Source organism: Oratosquilla oratoria, chromosome 6 (genome assembly GCF_046742065.1).
Source record: "Oratosquilla oratoria isolate Oo_2021 chromosome 6, ASM4674206v1, whole genome shotgun sequence".
Lineage (NCBI taxonomy): Eukaryota > Metazoa > Arthropoda > Malacostraca > Stomatopoda > Squillidae > Oratosquilla > Oratosquilla oratoria.
In genome coordinates, this window is record NC_134782.1 from 66,786,229 (window position 1) to 66,805,655 (window position 19,427).

Consider the following 19,427-nt stretch of genomic DNA (forward strand, 5'->3'; position numbering starts at 1 on the left):
ATTCACAGGTCCACTTTTAGTTACTGGGAAGTTGCATCCCAATAAATTCAGGGTCTTTCATCCTTCCCAGGGACTGAGTGAAGTGGTGCATTTTGATAGATTTGAGGTGACAAGAGTGTCTATCCCTGCATTTACTCAACCTCCACCACCAAGGCTCCCTGTACAAACTATGTCTTCTGTATCTACCCCTCACAATTATAATCTCCGTTCAAGGGGTCCTATGTCTTCACAATTGTATGGATGCATTGGTTATGTTATTACTCATGATTGTCTTGAATTTTACCTTGTATCATGTGTCTCTATTTAGTGTATTGTTTGTAAAATGTGTATATTTTGTTTATCTACTGAGTGTATTTATTTGTATTATGTTACTCTTTGTGTCATGTCCTAGACGACCGGCAATTGTTATGTTTTTGTCTCATGTTAACTGGCGCCAGTTCTTTTGTGTAATTCTTGTGCCTATACACAGTTCTTTTGTGTGTTTCTTGTACTTGTATACAGTTCTTATATATATATATATAATATATATACATATATATATAATATATATATATGCAATAAAAACACTAGGAGCTTGTGTTCACAAATGCGTAAGTAACCACTAGGAAAAGTAAACTAACGAAGTAGAGCGCTTTCGTATAATTACATCTTCAGTGCAGATACAAAGAAGGAATTATTATATAATATATATATACATACATATATATATATATATATATATATATATATATATATATATATATATATATGCTCCTGTTTTGTGTATGTATTCCTATGTATTGTCCTTATGTAATGTAATTATGTATGTTATGTTTATGTATCTGGGTGTGCTAATGTCATCATTCTTTTCCACACTTTTGCAATTAGCCTGTACTGTGTGTGGACTGCTTTTGTCTTGCCTGGTCATATCTTTTCGTTTGCTCGGTGGGGTCCCCGAGTGACGGTGGCTGAGCAATGTTGTAGTGTACATGCATGCTAAGGGCATTGTACGATTGTCATGCATTGTACTTGTGAGTAGATTGGAAAATACATACTATGATATTTATTTATATTAATTTATTAAAATGATTGTATTTGTTGCACTTCCATATGGGCGTGTTTGCTTTTCCCTCCAACCCAAAGTGGCGTCAGGTTTCTATTATGCCTTCGAAGTGTACGCACGTTTTGTTGTAATGCTTTAAATTGTAAAATCAATACACTGTGTTCCCTTGTAATATATTTTAACTAGCCACCCTCGTACACGGTGCGTCTGGACTGTTCCACTCTCTGAATTGGAGAGTTCAGAAAAAAGACCCCATCTCCTTAGAAAAAAAAGAAAAAAAGAAAAAAAAAACCGCCACAGGTCTTTCTTGGAAGGTCATGGACGCGTCCACGCGCGAAGGGCGGCACCACCTCGCGCGGGCCTTGGACTTCGAGTGCCTCCGAAGTATATAAGCCGCCGCATCGCCTATGGGCCGTTACAGAACGACTTCTGCTCATCCCGAATCATGAAGACCGTGAGTATATTCTCTCTCGGGTTCTTTTCGTGGGCCTACATGAGTAGGTTTGATGATATATTGGCGAGTATTTGGGTTTCTTTGTCACAAAGCTCGACTCTGGATAGCCGACTGACTTTGTTGTTCTCTCCTGCCACGACAGATCGTGTTCGCCGCCCTCCTGGCCGTCGCCGCCGCCCTCCCCCGTCCCGACGACGAAGCCCACTCGGCTGAAATCCTCGTAGACGACCGGGTGCACCCCGAGGAGGGAGCATACAGCTTCAACTTTGAGACCGAGAACGGCATCCAGGTCTCCGAGTCGGCCTCCGCCGGCGAGGAGGGTCAGAGCAACTCCCAGGGAGTCTTCAGGTAAGAGAGAAAGAAAGACCCGAAGGTACCTTGTCGTCATTCTCATGAGTACGTTCAAACGAGTCGAGGTCTCTTGAAATCACGAGCTCACGACGCCTTCTCCCTTGCAGGTTCCCAATGGACAACGGTGAGGTCGCCGAAGTCAAGTGGGTGGCCAACGAGTACGGCTTCCAGCCCGAGTCCTCCCTCCTTCCCGTCGCCCCCGCCTTCCCTCACCCCATCCCCGAGTTCGTTCTCGAACAGATCCGCTTCGCCGAAGAGCAGAGGAGAAACGCCGACTCCGAGGAGGACAAATAAACGGCATCCTCTCGCATGAACCCCACCTGAAGTCTGAACGGAACCATGACTCTCTATTTATTTGACTGTGCGAATGTGTTTACATTAAACTATGGAGAAATGAGGCGAGCTTTTCATTTCCACATTTACCTCAGCCTATCGTTCCTCATAATTTATACACCGAAAGCCTTTCCCCTTTATAAGGGGATGGCCGAGTTTTCTGTGTTTATTATTACTCAGAATAAAAGAGAAAGAGCAATACAGCAGTGACTTTATATTTCATAATGCAAATAGTGTGATTCATCGTACATATGGCAGCCGATGCTGCGGGCGAGAATTTGACTCGCACTGAAGTGGTTAAAAGGTATGTTTGGAGATTTGTCCTATACCTTCTCAACCAAGAAGCCATCTCAAGAATTTAGGGAGGCATGGCCTGCTATTACACATGATGCATTTCTATATAATATGAGAAATTTGAATATGAAGAAAATGGCAATACTCTGTCTTGGCAGAAAAAATATAAGACCATTAAAATTGTCTACTTTTGTAATAAAGCAAAGAGTTTCACTCCATCAATCTTTTATTACTACTATTATTATCATCATTACATTACTTTGTTGCTATCATTATCATAAGCATTATTATTATTATCATTATTATTATTATTATTATTATTATTATTATTATTATTATTATTATTATTATTATTATTATTATTATTATTATTATTATTATTACTATTACTATTATTATTATTGTTATTATCATTATTATTGAGAGAGTGTGTGATAGAGGAAAGCTGAAGATAAATGTGGGTAAAAGTAAGGTGATGAGATGTACAAGGGGTGAAAGTGGCAGTAGACTGGAAATGAACATTAAGGGAGAGCGACTGGAGGAAGTGGATAGTTTTGGATACTTGGGTGCAAATGTGGCAGGAAAAGGTGGAGTGGAGGTGTAGGTAGAATGTAGATTAAGAGAAGCGAGTAAATGCCTTGGTGGATTAAAAAGTGTAATGAGGAATAGACATTTGGGAATGGATGTTAAGAGGAGACTGTATGAAGGAGTGATTGTACCAACAGCACTGTATGGGGCAGAAACATGGAACATAAGAGAGGAAGAGAGAAGGAGTTTGAATGTGTTTGAGATGAGGTGTCTGAGAAGTAGGATGGGGGTTACTAGGCTAGATAGAGTGAGAAATGAGGAGGTAAGGAGGAGAACAGGGGTGGAAAGGGAGTTGGGAGATAGGGTTGATGAAAGAGTATTAGGATGGTTTGGACACATGGAAAGAATGAGTGAAGAAACACTAGTAAAAGAGGTATGGAAGACAGATGTGGAGGGAGTGAACATGAGGGGACGTCCTAGGATGAGGTGGATGGATGGGGAGAAGGGGGCTTTGGGGAAGAGGGGAATGTCTGTTGAGGAAGGACGGGAGAGGACAGAAGACAGGGGTGAATGGAGAATGATTGTATATGGATGATGTGATGCATGAGGTGGAATGGGCGGGGGGATGGGGGGTGAGGTAGTATGTGTGAGCAAAATTTGACGCAGCCCGAAGGGATTTCTCCCCGTCTTCTCCTTTTATGCATGGGGGGACGGAGAGGGGCGTCGCCGATTTAATGAAGCAGCCTTGCTGTGGATGTGCTGTGTCTTGCGACACTGCTTCTGACCTAGGGCAGTGGACAAGGTGCAGGGATGACCCGTCATCCGGGAGGTGCTAAGATGGGAGGGAGGGTGGAGGGGTGTGGAGTGTATTCAGGGATGGAATGGGTGAGAATGATTTTGTGCCTTTTTATTTTTGGCTACCTCCCTTGTAAAGGGGAAAAAGCCTTGGTATATGTATGTATGTATATATCATTATTATTGTTATTATTATTCCTATTATTATCAATATTATGTATTATTAGTATCATTATTGTAATATTTATTATTATTGTTATCATTATCATCATTATTATTATCATCGTTATCATTATTGCTATTATTATCATCATTATTATTATTATTATTATTATTATTATTATTATTATTATTATTATTATTATTATTATTATTATTATTATCATTATTATTATTATTATTATTATTATTATTATTATTATTATTATTATCATTATTATCATTATTATTATCATCATCGTTATCATTATTGCTATTATTATTATTATTATTATTATTATTATTTCTATTATTATTATTGTTATCATTATTATTATTATCATTATTATTATCATTATTATTAATTATTATTATTATTATTATTATTATTATTATTATTATTATTATTATTATTATTATTATTATCATCATCATTGTTATTATTATTATTATCATTATCATTATATCTATCTTTTTTGCTGGGTGGGATTTTGGAGAAAAATGAAGGGAAACAACACGAATGTTGGGGGTTCCTGGAGAGGGGAATGGAGTGGAAAGTGTCGAGAACCACTATCCCATACATTCCCGAGCGTCAGCTCGCTCAGCATGGTATGCAGACTTGTTTCACCGAGCCATCCGCCAAGTGTGTAAAGTTCTCAATTTGAAGTTTTCTCTCGCCGAGAATTTTTTTTACCCACAAGGACCGTGAGGTCTTGGTGTGGAGGACATACACGCCCAAATCCCAAGTGAAGGGTTTCGATGGGTACCGTCAAGGTCATCATATTAAGACAGCAGGGCAGGACTCGTAGTAATGGGTTGAAATTTAACCAATAGAGTTGTTAACGAATGGAATAGACTTAGTAACCATGCAGTGATTAATGAAACTATTCGTTATTTTAAGAGGTTAGATGGGGATGATAGGTGGAAATGAACATGGAACTGCCTAGTGTAGCCCTTGTGTTCTCTTGTAGTCTCCTTTATTCATATGTTCTAATGTTCTATTATGGTACAGATGGCATCGCCCAACGCTATCGTTCCTAGACAGTGTTGCATCAGTTTATTCTTAGTAAAGCACTTGGTCACGTAACGCTTAGGCAGTGAGCAGCGAGGGCGCTTGCGACACTGGCATATCCTGTCTAAGTGTGGCAAGGGCAGCCAAGAGTCCCTGAACATGAATGAATGGAAAATGCAAGGATACATTGGTCTGATATTGCAATACCCATCTGGATGACTGTTCTGGGGCAGATGAAAAACGCTATGCAAACCACGACACCAGGAGAGACACATATTAAATCATCTAATTCTCAGGGAGATGATAAAGATGACAGTTGATTGTACTGATTATCATTATGGCCGTGGAATTCAAACGCAACTTTTGGGTCGATTCCTCAACAAAAGAAATTACACAGTGCCGACATTTTGTGAGAAAATAATCAAACAAGTAATATTGTACAACGTACTAAAAAAATGGGTATTACTCTAACTTCTTATATTTTTATCATATTTGGGAATGACGCTACAGCAGAAAGAAGAGAAGGAGAAGGAGGAGGAGAAAGAGGAGGGGTGGGAACTTGCGCCATCAATTACCCACATTGAAAAGGCGAAGTGTATACTAGCTACTGTCTCTCTCCCTCTCCCTCTCTCTCTCTCTCTCTCTAAAACATGCAACATTATGGGATCATTATTATAGCAAATTCCTGCTATAAGGCATACATTGCAAGAAAAAATATTATAATAGCATGCAATGGAAGTAAGTAAATGATTAAATTATTAATGAACGGACAGAAGAATAAAAAAAAAAAAGAATAGGTAAATGAATAATCGCATAAATGAGTAAATAAATACACAGATTACTTAAATTACAATATAATATGCATATATATATGTATGTATATATATATATGTATATATATATATATATGTATATATATATATATATATATGTATATATATATATATGTATGTATATATAAGTTACTGATAAACAAATAGATTCTGGCATACAAAGTTAATTTTTTCTACAGCTTTCGCTCTTGGGCAGGAACGCTAATGCTACGTAGCGTGGTTGACTACAAGGGCGGAGAAGGGCAAACGCCAAGCCCGCTCCTTCTACGTCGAAAGTTGAAAAAAAAAAGTCGCCTCGGGGCTGAGGTTGATGGCCAGGGCAGCGTCCGGAAGGGCACCACCTCGCACAGGCCTTGGACTTCGAGCGCCTCCGAAGTATATAAACCGCCGCGTCGACTATGGGCCGTTACAGAACGACTTCTGCTCATCCCGAATCATGAAGACCGTGAGTACATCCTCTCTCGGGTTCTTTTCGTGGGCCTACATGAGTAGGTTTGAAGATATACTGGCGAGTACTTGGGTTTCTTTGTCACAAAGCTCGACTCTGGATAGGCGACTGACTTTGTTGTTCTCTCCTGCCGCAGATCGTGTTCGCCGCCCTCCTGGCCGTCGCCGCCGCCCTCCCCCGTCCCGACAACGACGCCCAGTCAGCTGAAATCCTCGTAGACGACCGGGTGCACCCCGAGGAGGGAGCATACAGCTTCAACTTCGAGACCGAGAACGGCATCCAGGTCTCCGAGTCGGCCTCCGCCGGCGAGGAGGGTCAGAGCAACTCCCAGGGAGTCTTCAGGTAAGAGAGAGAGAGAGAGAGAGAGAGAGAGAGAGAGAGAGAGAGAGAGAGAGAGAGAGAGAGAGAGAGAGAGAGAGAGAGAGAGAGAGAGAGAGAGAGAAAGAGAGAGAGGTAACCTTGTCGTCAAATCTCATGAGGACATTGAAACGAGTCGAGGTCTCCTTAAGCCACGAACTCACGACGCCTTCTCCCTTGCAGGTTCCCAATGGACAACGGTGAGGTCGCTGAAGTCAAGTGGGTAGCCAACGAGTTCGGCTTCCAGCCCGAGTCCTCCCTCCTGCCCGTCGCCCCCGCCTTCCCTCACCCCATCCCCGAGTTCGTTCTCGAACAGATCCGCTTCGCCGAGGAGCAGAGGAGAAACGCCGACTCCGATGAGGATAAATAAACGGCATCCTCTCGCATGAACCCCACCTGAAGTCTGAACGGAACCACGACTCTCTATTTATTTGACTGTGCGAATGTGTTTATATTAAACTATGGAGAAATTAATCGAAATTTTCCTTTTCATATACTTGTCTTAACCTAGCGTTATATATACATCTCTGAAGTTATATTTCATTGGTTGAATCAAGTTATTTTGTGGTACATTGAATCATCGTCGTCGTCATGCCTTCTCGGTCTCAGACATAATCGAAAGTTTTGCGAACTCGATTCCTTCAGAAGGTCTTTGGAATGCCATTGGTTCCCATTCTTCGAGTACAGGAGTAAGACTGAGTGGACCCTCCGTTGTCTTTATCCCTCAGCTGAATGAAATCGCCTGGCGACGGCCTAGATATGAATTATATATAAGTCGCTTTACGCAATCCCAAGGTTTAGATTAGGGAACAGTATGGAAAGAGCATTTTCTAAACGTGGATGGTCGAATGTTTATTGATGGAAGCTGGAATTTTGAAGTCAAAAGTTTTCGCTGTATCTCCTAAGATCTTATTTCTTTAAGTCACAAATACAATGCTTAGATGGATTTATGATCATTGTTGATGATCACAACACACACACACACACACACACACACACACACACACACACACACACACACACACACACACACACACACACACACACACACACACACACACGCACGCACACATATTTATGTCTTTTATGGACATGGTGAGACCTTTGACACTACGCTCGACATAGCATTCTACTTCCCTTTTTCCCCTCCCTCTCCTCTTCCTCCTCCTTCTCCTCGGCCATAGCATCGTCTCTCAAGGGGGATCATTTGGTAAAAACAATAATGATAATACCTTTTACGTTCTCTACGTTATACATTTATATACAAAATTGCATCTTCTACCGAGACGTTCTAGAATTCTCTTATTCTCTTGAGTTTTTTCATGACTTGAGCACTTTCAAAAGAAGAATATCAAAACTGCTTCTACGTTCCCTGGCACTTAATTTGAAATAGATATTCTTTTCAGTATATGCATGTATAAAGGAACCCTTTCGGCTTACGGTAACCTGAATAGCAAAGTACTTATGATTCTCTGTTTGCAACAGTCAATAAAGAGAACAAGGGAAGGAAAAGATAAGAGGACATGTAGAGAAACTTTCCACTTGCGGTAATGTCAACAGCAACGGACTTGTGATGATCTATTCACAGCAATGAAAAAAAAAAGAACAGAACATGGAAAGGACTTGGAAGGGGAAACCAAACAATCTGCTATAGCGAAGCGAGCCCAAAAAAGTCCTTAGGCGAGTTAAAGCTATGACCTTTGTCCTTTGCACTCGGACAGCCAGATCAAGGGGAGTCGCCCGGGGGTTGGGTCAAACTGAAGCTTTCGTCATGAGACCGCGCCTGCGCAGAACGAAACACAGTACAGGAACTCCCCAAAGGCAATAAGCGTTGAGTGTTCAGGTCTGCGGCGATTTATGGGTACGGCGCGAAGATGGTCCCCAGGGCCAAAGTATCACTGGAACTTGGAAGTGCCACGCGAAGACTTAAAGGAACGTGAGACATCAAGGTTGACCCATTTGACTGGAAAGTAACATGGTGTTTCTAGTTTTAACCCCAAAGGACTTTATTCAGATTTACTGAGATCCCCAGATGGTTCATAGGAGCTGGAAAACAAACACATTTTTTCTGAAAGCTGAAATAAGTAAACGCGACAAAGTACCGCATCATGAAACACCCAGATTTCATTGAATAAAGCATCGCATTAGAGATGTAGTGTACGCTATACTGCTGAGGATTTGCGCCTCACTGCACTGTATTTGACTAGAGTAGTGTGGCCGGGGGAAGCAGGGATAGTACTCAAGGTTCTGTGTATGCCCTTGTGTGTGTGGACCACTTTAGTCGTTTTGTAATATTGGCTCCCTCACATAGCAAGTCTGCTCTATTAGTAGCCCATACTTTAGCTTCTCATGTTTTTTGTCCATACACTACCCCTTCGGTGCTCTTTAGTGACAATGGGTCGGAATTTAGGAATGAGGTTTTAGCGAGCATTTGTGAGCGTTACAGCATCAGGCAAACTTTCGTGACTGCTTACCACCTTGCGTCCAATGGTCTTGTAGAGAGGACGAATAGGAAGATTTTGGATATACTCAGGCATGTTGCTAGAAGCCTTCACGAATCTTGAGAGGATTGGCCTCCATATGTCAGTGCTTGTATTGGCAGCACCATCAAAGTCTCTACGGGTAAGACGCCTCACTACGACATCTATGGAGTGGACGAATAGGAATATTTTGGATATACTCAGGCACGTTGCTAGTAGCCCTCACGAATCTTGGGAGGATTGGCCTCTACATGTCAGGTCTTGTATTGGCAGCACCATTAATGTCTCTATGGGCAAGACGCCTCACTACATCATCTATGGAGTGGAAAAGCGACTCCCTTGTGATGTGCTTGATAGTCCTGCTCGTCCCCTCTACAATAATGAGGACTATAGTCAACTCTAATATCATAAATTGCATAATATTTATAGTTCTGCAAGAGATCAACTTGATGTCTCCAAAGTCAAAATGTTGGAACACCAGCATATCCGGACTAAGCCTGTTAACATCAGTATTGGTGATCATGTTTATAAGAACATGCCTGGCCGCCAATTTAAACTTAATTGTAAATTTACAGGTCCACTTTTAGTTACTGGGAAGTTGCATCCCAATAAATTCAGGGTCTTTCATCCTTCCCAGGGACTGAGCGAAGTTGTGCATTTTGATAGACTTGAGGTGGCAAGAGTGTCTATCATTGCATTTACTCAACCTCCACCACCAAGGATCCCTGTACAAACTATGTCTTCTGTATCTACCCCTCACAATTATAATCTCCTTGCAAGGGATCCTATGTCTTCATAATTGTAAGGATGCACTGGTTATGTTATTATTCATGGTTATCTTGAATTGTACCTTGTATTTTGTTTCTCTATTTAATGTATTGTTTGTAAAATGTATATATTTTGTTTATCTACTGAGTGTATTGATTTTTTTCATGTTACCTTTTGTGTCATGTCCCAGACGCCCGGCAATTGCTGTTTTTTTGTCTCATGTTAACTGGCGCCAGTTCTTTTGTGTATTTCTTGTGCTTGTACACAGTTCTTTTGTGTATGTTTTGTACTTGTATACATTTTGTATATATATATATACATATATATATATATGTATATATACATATATAAATATGTATATATATACATATACATATATATATATATATATATATATATATATATATTCTTGTTTTGTGCATGTATTCCTATGTATTGCCCTTATGTCATGTAATTATGTAGGTTATGTTTATGTATCTGGGTGTGCTAATGTCATTCTTTTCCACATTTTTGTAATTAGCCTGTACTGTGTGTGGACTATGTTATATATGGGTTGCTTTTGTCTTGGCTGGTCATCTCTTTTCGTTTGCTCGGTTGGGTCCCCGAGTGGCGGTGGCCGAGCAATGTTGTGGTGTACGAGGGGTGATCAAAAAGTAATGACAGTGATACCATATATTTTCACGGTACAGAGGTAAATCCAAATAGTGGCCTACATTCCTTCAAAGTACTCCCCTCCTGCCTCTATGCAACGTTCCATCCTCTTTCGCCACTTCATGAAGCACTCACGGTACTCAGAAGCCGATATACCTCGTAGCTCTGAATTGACTGCTCGCGCCAGATCTTGGATGCGATGAAACAGCTTCCCTGCGATCGCACCCTTGATCTTTGGAAACAACCAAAAATCACAGGGAGCAAGGTCAGGCGAGTAGGGTGGGTGGGGGAGAAGTGTGATCCCCTGCTGCTCCAGGAACTGCACAGTGAGGCGAGCTTTGTGGGGGGCAGCATTGTCATGGTACAGCAAAAGGCGCGATCGGCGACGGGTTGGTGCAGTCTTGGCCTGATATTCCAGGACTCGAGGAAGGACGTGATCAGTGTAGTACTGGGCTGTGATAGTACACTGTTGAGGCATTACATCCACACACATTGGTCCTTGTGAATTAAAGAAGATGGTGAAAAGGCGCTTCCTGCTGCGAAATCCTTCCTTCAGAATCTGAGGTCGAGGTTCTTCATCACTCAACCACACCATGTTAGACTGCTTGTCTCTGGTGGTGAAGAGAGAAATCCAACACTCATCTCCGGTAGCTACATCTGAGAACCGTTTCGGACCATTTGGCTCGAATTCAGCCAGCCATAGACGATAAATCCGCACCCGTTCGCTCTTCTGCTCTTCCGTAAGCAAATGAGGTATCCATCGAGCACACTTCTTCCTCAGCCCTAGGTGTTCATGCACGATGTCATGTGCGCTCCCATAACTGACACCGAGCTACAAGGATAAGAATCGAAGAGTAACAGTTGGATCTTCGTCAATGATGGCCCGCGCACGGACCGTCGTTGCTTCGGTCACGGATGTCCGAGGGCGGCCAGGACGATGATCATCTTCTAGCTGCAATTTTCCGGCTGCGAAAGCTCGAATCCAGCGGGAAACAGTTTCCAGTGATGGAGTAGACTCGGGAAAAACTTGCAACAATTCCTCTCTGATCTCCGTTGCTTTTTTCCCGAGTTTCCACCTTGTGAAGGTGTAGAATCTGCAGCCTTCTTTCGAAAAATCCGTTTCCGGTTAGAGAGGCAAACCAACAATGACGCAATCGCACAGCGCAACGATAAAATGTAAGCTAGACAAACAGCGACAAGCTCAAACATGTAACAATAGGCAACACTTGCTGCCCCTTGCTCCCCGCCCCCCCAACACTTATAGTCTCTCAGCTACGAGTCCGACTGTCATTACTTTCTGATCACCCCTAGTACATGCATGCTAAGGCATTGTACAATTGTCATGCATTGTACATGTGAGTAGATTGGAAAATACTCGTACACATTATGAAATTTATTTATATTAATTTATTAAAATTATTGTATTCATTGCACTTCCATGTGGGCTTGTATGCTTTTCCTCCCAACCCAAAGTGGCGTCAGTTTTCTATTACGCCTTCGAAGTGTACGCACGTTTTGTTGTAATGCTTTAAATTGTAAAATTAATACACTGTGTTCCTTTGTATTATATTTTAATTAGTTACCCTCGTACACGGTGCGTCTTGACTGTTTCACTCTCTAAATTGGAGAGTTCAGAAAAAAGACCCCATCTCCTTCGGAAAAAAAAAAACAAAAAAAAAACGCCACACGTCTTTCTTGGAAGGTCATGGACGCGTCCACGCGCGAAGGGCGGCATCACCTCGCGCGGGCCTTGGACTTCCAGTGCCCCCAAAGTATATAAGCTGCCGCGTCGCCTATGGGCCGTTACAGAACGACTTCTGCTCATCCCGAATCATGAAGACCGTGAGTACATCCTCTCTCGGGTTCTTTTCGTGGGCCTACATGAGTAGGTTTGAAGATATATTGGCGAGTACTTGGGTTTCTTTGTGACAAAGCTCGCCTCTGGATAGGTGACTGACTTTGTTGTTCTCTCCTGCCGCAGATCGTGTTCGCCGCCCTCCTGGCCGTCGCCGCCGCCCTCCCCCGTCCCGACAACGATGCCCACTCGGCTGAAATCCTCGTAGACGACCGGGTGCACCCCGAGGAGGGAGCATACAGCTTCAACTTCGAGACCGAGAACGGCATCCAGGTCTCCGAGTCGGCCTCCGCCGGAGAGGAGGGTCAGAGCAACTCCCAGGGAGTCTTCAGGTAAGAGAGAGAGAGAGAGAGAGAGAGAGAGAGAGAGAGAGAGAGAGAGAGAGAGAGAGAGAGAGAGAGAGAGAGAGAGAGAGAGACCCGAAGGTACCTTGTCGTTAGTCTCATGGGTACATTGAAACGAGTCGAGGTCTCTTGAAACCACGAACTCACGACGCCTTCTCCCTTGCAGGTTCCCAATGGACAACGGTGAGGTCGCCGAAGTCAAGTGGGTGGCCAACGAGTTCGGCTTCCAGCCCGAGTCCTCCCTCCTGCCCGTCGCCCCCGCCTTCCCTCACCCCATCCCCGAGTTCGTTCTCGAACAGATCCGCTTCGCCGAGGAGCAGAGGAGAAACGCCGACTCCGAGGAGGACAAATAAACGGCATCCTCTCGCAAGAACCCCACTTGAAGACTGAACGGAACCACGACTCTCTATTTATTTGACTGTGCGAATGTGTTTATATTAAACTATGGAGAAATTAAACGAAATTTTCATTTTCATATACTTGTCTTAACCTAGCGTTATATATACATCTCTGAAGTTATATTTCATTGGTTGAATCATGTTATTTTGTGGTTACATTGAATCATCGTCGTCGTCATGCCTTCTCGGTCTCAGACATAATCGAAAGTTTTGCGAACTCGATTCCTTCAGAAGGTGTTTGGAATGCCATTGGTTCCCATTCTTCGAGTACAGGAGTAAGACTGAGTGGACTCTCCGTTGTCTTTATCCCTCAGCTGAATGAAATCGCCTGGCGACGGCCTAGATATGAATTATATATAAGTTGTTTTACGCAGTCCAAAGGTTTAGATTAGGGAACAGTATGGAAAGAGCATTTTCTAAACGTGGATGGTCTAATACTTATTGATGGGAGTTGGAATTTTGAAGTCAAAAGTTTTCGCTGTATCCCCTAAGATCTTATTTGCTTTCTTTAAGTCACAAATGCAATGCTTAGATGGATTTGTGATCGTTGTTGATGATCACAACGCGCGCACATACACACACACACACACACACACACACACACACACACACACACACACACACACACACACACACACACACACACACACACGCACACACACATATTTATGTCTTTTATGGACATGGTGAGACCTTTGACACTACGCTCGGCATAGCCTCCCACTTCCCTCTTTCCCCTTCCTCTCCTCTTCCTCCTCCTTCTCCTCGGCCATAGCATCGTCTCTCAATGGCGAATCATTTGGTAAAAACAATAATGATAATACCTTTTATGTTATCTACGTTGTACATTTATATACACAATTGCATCTTCTACCGAGACGTTCTAGAATTCTATTATTCTCTTGAGTTTTTTCATCACTTGAGCACTTTCAAAAGAAGAATATCATAACAGCTTCTACGTTCCCTGGCACTTAATTTGCAATAGATATTCTTTTCAGTATATGCATGTATAAAGGAACCTTTTCGGCTTACGGTAACGTGAATAGCAAAGTACTTATGATTCTCTATTTACAACAGTCAATAAAGAGAACATGGGAAGGAAAAGATGGGAGGACATGTAGAGGAACTTTCGACTTGGGGTAGTGTCAATAGCAACGGACTTGTGATTAACTATTCGCACCAATAAAAAAAAGAAAAAAGAAAAAAGAAAAAAAAGAATAGAATATGGAAAGGACTTGGAAAATGAAACCAAAGAATCTGCTATAGCGAAGCGAGCCACTTATCCAAAAAAGTCCTTGGGTGAGTTTTAGCCGTGACTTTTGTCCTTTGCACTCGGACAGCCAGATCAAGGGGAGTCGCCCGGGGGTTGGGTCAAACTGAAGCTTTCGTCATGAGACCGCGCCTGCGCAGAACGAGATACAGTACAGGAACTCCCCAAAGGTAATAAGCGTTGAGGTCACTGAGAGTGTTCATGCTTGCGGCGATTTGTGGGTACGACGCGAGGATGGTCCCCAGGGCCAAAGTGTCACTGGGACTTCGAAGTGCAACGCGAAGACTTAAAGGAATGTGAGACATCAAGGTTGACCCATTTCACTGTGGAAAATAACATGGAGTTTCCAGTTCTAACCCAAAAGGACTTTATTCGGATTTACTGAGATCCCCAGATGGTTCATGAGAGCTGGATAATAATCACAATTTTTCTGAAAGCTGAAATAAGTAAACGCGACAAAGTACCGCATCATGAAACACCCAGATTTCATTGAATAAAGTGTCGTATTAGAGATGTAGTGTACACCATACTGCTGAGGAGTTGTGCCTCCCTGTACTGTATTTGACCAGAGTAGTGTGGCCGGGGGAAGCAGGGATAGTACTCAAGGTTCTGTGTATGCCCTTGTGTGTGTGGACCACTTTAGTCGTTTTGTAATAATGGCTCCCTTACATAGCAAGTCTGCTCTATTAGTAGCCCATGCTTTAGCTTCTCATGTTTTTTGTCCATACACTACCCCTTCGGTGCTCTTTAGTGACAATGGGTCGGAATTTAGGAATGAGGTTTTAGCGAGCATTTGTGAGCGTTACAGCATCACGCAAACATTTGTGACTGCTTACCACCCTGCGTCCAATGGTCTTGTAGAGAGGACGAATAGGAAGATTTTGGATATAATCAGGCATGTTGCTAGTAGCCTTCACGAATCTTGGGACGATTGGCCTCCATATGTCAGTGCTTGTATTGGCATCACCATTAATGTCTCTACGGGTAAGACGCCTCACTACGTCATCTATGGAGTGGACGAATAGGAAGATTTTGGATATACTCAGGCACGTTGCTAGTAGCCTTCACGAATCTTGGGAGGATTGGATTCCACACATCAGTGCTTGTATTAACAGCACCATTTATGTCTCTACGGGCAAGACGCCTCACTACGTCATCTATGGAGTGGAAAAGCGACTACCTTGTGATGTGCTTGATAGTCTTGCTCGTGCCCTCTACAATAATGAGGACTATAGTCAACTCCAATATCATAAATTTCATAATATTTATAGTTCTGCAAGAGATCAACTTGATGTCTCCAAAGTCAAAATGTTGGAACACCAGCATATCCGGACTATGCCTGTTAACGTCAGTATTGGTGATCATGTTTATAAGACAATGCCTGGCCGCCAATTTAAACTTAATTGTAAATTTACAGGTCCACTTTTAGTTACTGGAAAGTTGCATCCCAATAAATTCAGGGTCTTTCATCCTATCATTATTATTATCATTATTACTATTATTATTATTATTATCATTATTATTATATCTATCTTTTTTGCTGGGTGGGATTTTGGAGAAAAATGAAGGGAAACAACACGAATGTTGGGGGTTCCTGGAGAGGAATGGAGTGGAAAGTGTCGAGAACCACTATCCCATACATTCCCGAGCGTCAGCTCGCTCAGCATGGTATGCAGACTTGTTTCACCGAGCCATCCGCAAGTGTGTAAAGTTCTCAATTTGAAGTTTTCTCTCGCCGAGAAATTTTTTTACCCACAAGGACCGTGAGGTCTTGGTGTGGAGGACATACACGCCCAAATCCCAAGTGAAGGGTTTCGATGGGTACAGTCAAGGTCATTATATTAAGACAGCAGGGCAGGACTCGTAGTAATGGGTTGAAATTGGACAAATCTAAATTCAAGAAGTAAATAGGTAAGGACACGTTTACCAATAGGGTCGTTAACGAATGGAATAGACTTAGTAACCATGCAGTGATTAATGAAACTATTCGTTATTTTAAGAGATTAGATGGGGATGATAGGTGGAAATGAACATGAAACTGCCTAGTGTAGCCCTTGTGTTCTCTTGTAGTCTCCTTTATTCATATGTTCTAATGTTCTATTACGGTACAGATGGCATTGCCCAACGCTATCGTTCCTGGACACTCAGTGTTGCATCAGTTTATTCTTAGTAAAGCACTTGGTCACGTAACGCTTAGGCAGTGAGCAGCGAGGGCGCTTGCGACACTGGCATATCCTGTCTAAGTGTGGCAAGGGCAGCCAAGAGTCCCTGAACATGAATGAATGGAAAATGCAAGGATACATTGGTCTGATATTGCAATACCCATCTGGATGACTGTTCTGGGGCAGATGAAAAACGCTATGCAAACCACGCTACCAGGAGAGACACATATTAAATCACCTAATTCTCAGAGAGATGATAAAGATGGCAGTTGATTGTACTGATTATCATTATGGCCGTGGAATTCAAACGCAACTTTTGGGTCGATTCCTCAACAAAAGAAATTAAACAGTGCCGATATTTTGCGAGAAAATAATCAAACAAGTAATATTGTACAACGTACTAAAAAATGGGTATTACTCTAACTTCTTAGATTTTTATCTTGGGAGGATTGGATTCCACACATCACTTTTAGTTACTGGGAAGTTGCATCCCAATAAATTCAGGGTCTTTGATCCTTCCCAGGGACTGAGTGAAGTGGTGCATGTTGATAGACTTAAGGTGACAAGAGTGTCTATCCCTGCATTTACTCAACCTCCACCAAGGCTCCCTGTACAAACTATGTCTTCTGTATCTACCCCTCACAATTATAATCTCCGTTCAAGGGGTCCTATGTCTTCATAATTGTATGAATGCACTGGTTATGTTATTATTCATGATTGTCTTGAATTGTACCTTGTATTTTGTTTCTCTATTTAATGTGTTGTTTGTAAAATGTGTATATTTTCTTTATCTACTAAGTGTATTGATTTTTATCATGTTACCTTTTGTGTCATATCCCAGACGACCGGCAATTGCTGTCTTTTTGTCTCATGTTAACTGGTGCCAGTTCTTTTGTGTATTTCTTGTGCTTGTACACAGTTCTTTTGTGTATGTTTTGTACTTGTATACAGTTTATACATATATATATATACATATATATTTATATATACTTATATATATATTTATACATGTACGAGTATATCTACATACATACATATATATATATATATATACATATATATATATATATATATATATATATATATACACTCTTGTTTTGTGTATGTATTCCTTTGTATTGTCCTTATGTCATGTAATTATGTATGTTATGGTTATGTATCTGGGTGTGCTAATGTCATTCTTTTCCACACTTTTGTAATTAGCCTGTACTGTGTGTGGACTATGTTATATATGGGTTGCTTTTGTCTTGCCTGGTCATATCTTTTCGTTTGCTCGGTGGGGTCCCCGAGTGGCGGTGGCCGAGCAATGTTGTGGTGTACATGCATGCTAAGGGCATTGTACGATTGTCATGCATTGTACTTGTGAGTAGATTGGAAAATACATACAATGAAATTTATTTATATTAATTTATTAAAATTATTGTATTCGTTGTACTTCCATGTGGGCGTGTATACTTTTCCCCCAACCCAAAGTGGCGTCAGGTTTCTATTACGCCTTCCAATTGTACGCACGTTTTTCTTGTAGTGCTTCAAAATGTAGAATTAATACACTGTGTTCCCTTGTAATATATTTTCATTAGCCACCCTCGTACACGGTGCGTCTTGTCTGTTCCACTCTCTGAATTGGAGAGTTCAGGAAAAGACCCCATCTCCTTAGGGAAAAAAAAAAAAAAAAAAAAAAAAAAAAAACCCCCACAGGTCTTTCTTGGAAGGTCATGGACACGTCTGCGCGCGTAGGGCGGCATCACCTCGCGCGGGCCTTGGACTTACAGTGCCCCCAAAGTATATAAACCGCCGCGTCGCCTATGGGCCGTTACAGAACAACTTCTGCTCATCCCGAATCATGAAGACCGTGAGTATATCCTCTCTCGGGTTCTTTTCGTGGGCCGACATGAGTAGGTTTGAAGATATATTGGCGAGTACTTGGGTTTCTTTATCACAAAGCTCGACTCTGGATAGCCGACTGACTTCGTTGTTCTCTCCTGCCACGACAGATCGTGTTCGCCGCCCTCCTGGCCGTCGCCGCCGCCCTCCCCCGTCCCGACGAGGACGCCCACTCGGCTGAAATCCTCGTAGACGACCGGGTGCACCCCGAGGAGGGAGCATACAGCTTCAACTTCGAGACCGAGAACGGCATCCAGGTCTCCGAGTCGGCCTCCGCCGGCGAGGAGGGTCAGAGCAACTCCCAAGGAGTCTTCAGGTAAGAGAGAGAGAGAGAGAGACCCGAAGGTAGCTTGTCGTCAGTCTCATGAGTACATTGAAACGAGTCGAGGTCTCTTGTACCCACGAACTCACGACGCCTTCTCCCTTGCAGGTTCCCAATGGACAACGGTGAGGTCGCTGAAGTCAAGTGGGTGGCCAACGAGTTCGGCTTCCAGCCCGAGTCCTCCCTCCTGCCCGTCGCCCCCGCCTTCCCTCACCCCATCCCCGAGTTCGTTCTCGAACAGATCCGCTTCGCCGAGGAGCAGAGGAGAAACGCCGACTCCGAGGAGGACAAATAAACGGCATCCTCTCGCATGAACCCCACCTGAAGTCTGAACGGAACCACGACTCTCTATTTATTTGACTGTGCGAATGTGTTTACATTAAACTATGGAGAAATGAGGCGAGCCTTTCATTTCCACATTTACCTCAGCCTATCGTTCCTCATCATGTATACACCGAAAGCCTTTCCCCTTTATAAGGGAATGGCCGAGTCATAACCTACACCCGCTCTTCTCATCTCAGCAACTTGGCCTACACCGGATTCCCCCGGCCACACTACTCTGGTCAAATACAGTGCAGTGAGGCGCAAATCCTCAGCAGTATGACATACACTACATCTCTAATACGACACTCATTTCAATGAAATCTG

At 42.6% G+C, this 19,427-nt stretch overlaps 3 protein-coding genes across 3 annotated transcripts; all 3 read left to right on the forward strand.

The window, feature by feature from the left end:
* Positions 1-6,150: 6,150 nt before the first annotated feature.
* LOC143026058 (cuticle protein AMP2-like) lies at positions 6,151-7,015 on the forward strand. Its single transcript, XM_076186051.1, has 3 exons — positions 6,151-6,285; positions 6,425-6,630; positions 6,829-7,015. The coding sequence occupies exons 1-3, from the start codon at positions 6,151-6,153 to the stop codon at positions 7,013-7,015; spliced, it is 528 nt and encodes a 175-aa protein (XP_076042166.1).
* A 5,362-nt stretch (positions 7,016-12,377) lies between these two features.
* On the forward strand, positions 12,378-13,096 carry LOC143026059 (cuticle protein AM1159-like). Its single transcript, XM_076186053.1, has 3 exons — positions 12,378-12,386; positions 12,526-12,731; positions 12,910-13,096. Exons 1-3 carry the CDS (start codon positions 12,378-12,380, stop codon positions 13,094-13,096), a joined length of 402 nt encoding a protein of 133 aa, XP_076042168.1.
* A 5,320-nt stretch (positions 13,097-18,416) lies between these two features.
* Positions 18,417-19,140, forward strand: LOC143026060 (cuticle protein AM1159-like). The gene is made up of 3 exons (XM_076186054.1): positions 18,417-18,425; positions 18,568-18,773; positions 18,888-19,140. The coding sequence occupies exons 1-3, from the start codon at positions 18,417-18,419 to the stop codon at positions 19,072-19,074; spliced, it is 402 nt and encodes a 133-aa protein (XP_076042169.1). The 3' UTR covers positions 19,075-19,140.
* The last annotated feature ends 287 nt before the right edge of the window (positions 19,141-19,427 follow it).

Bases quoted from the DNA above. Each gene is read 5' to 3' on its own strand.
- LOC143026059 (XM_076186053.1), top strand. The intron at 12,732-12,909 runs GTAAGAGAGAGA...TCTCCCTTGCAG, and splicing joins AACTCCCAGGGAGTCTTCAG to GTTCCCAATGGACAACGGTG.
- LOC143026058 (XM_076186051.1), top strand. From the start codon at position 6,151: ATGGCCAGGGCAGCGTCCGGAAGGGCACCACCTCGCACAGGCCTTGGA. The intron at 6,286-6,424 runs GTGAGTACATCC...CTCCTGCCGCAG, and splicing joins CATCCCGAATCATGAAGACC to ATCGTGTTCGCCGCCCTCCT. The intron at 6,631-6,828 runs GTAAGAGAGAGA...TCTCCCTTGCAG, and splicing joins AACTCCCAGGGAGTCTTCAG to GTTCCCAATGGACAACGGTG.
- LOC143026060 (XM_076186054.1), top strand. The intron at 18,774-18,887 runs GTAAGAGAGAGA...TCTCCCTTGCAG, and splicing joins AACTCCCAAGGAGTCTTCAG to GTTCCCAATGGACAACGGTG.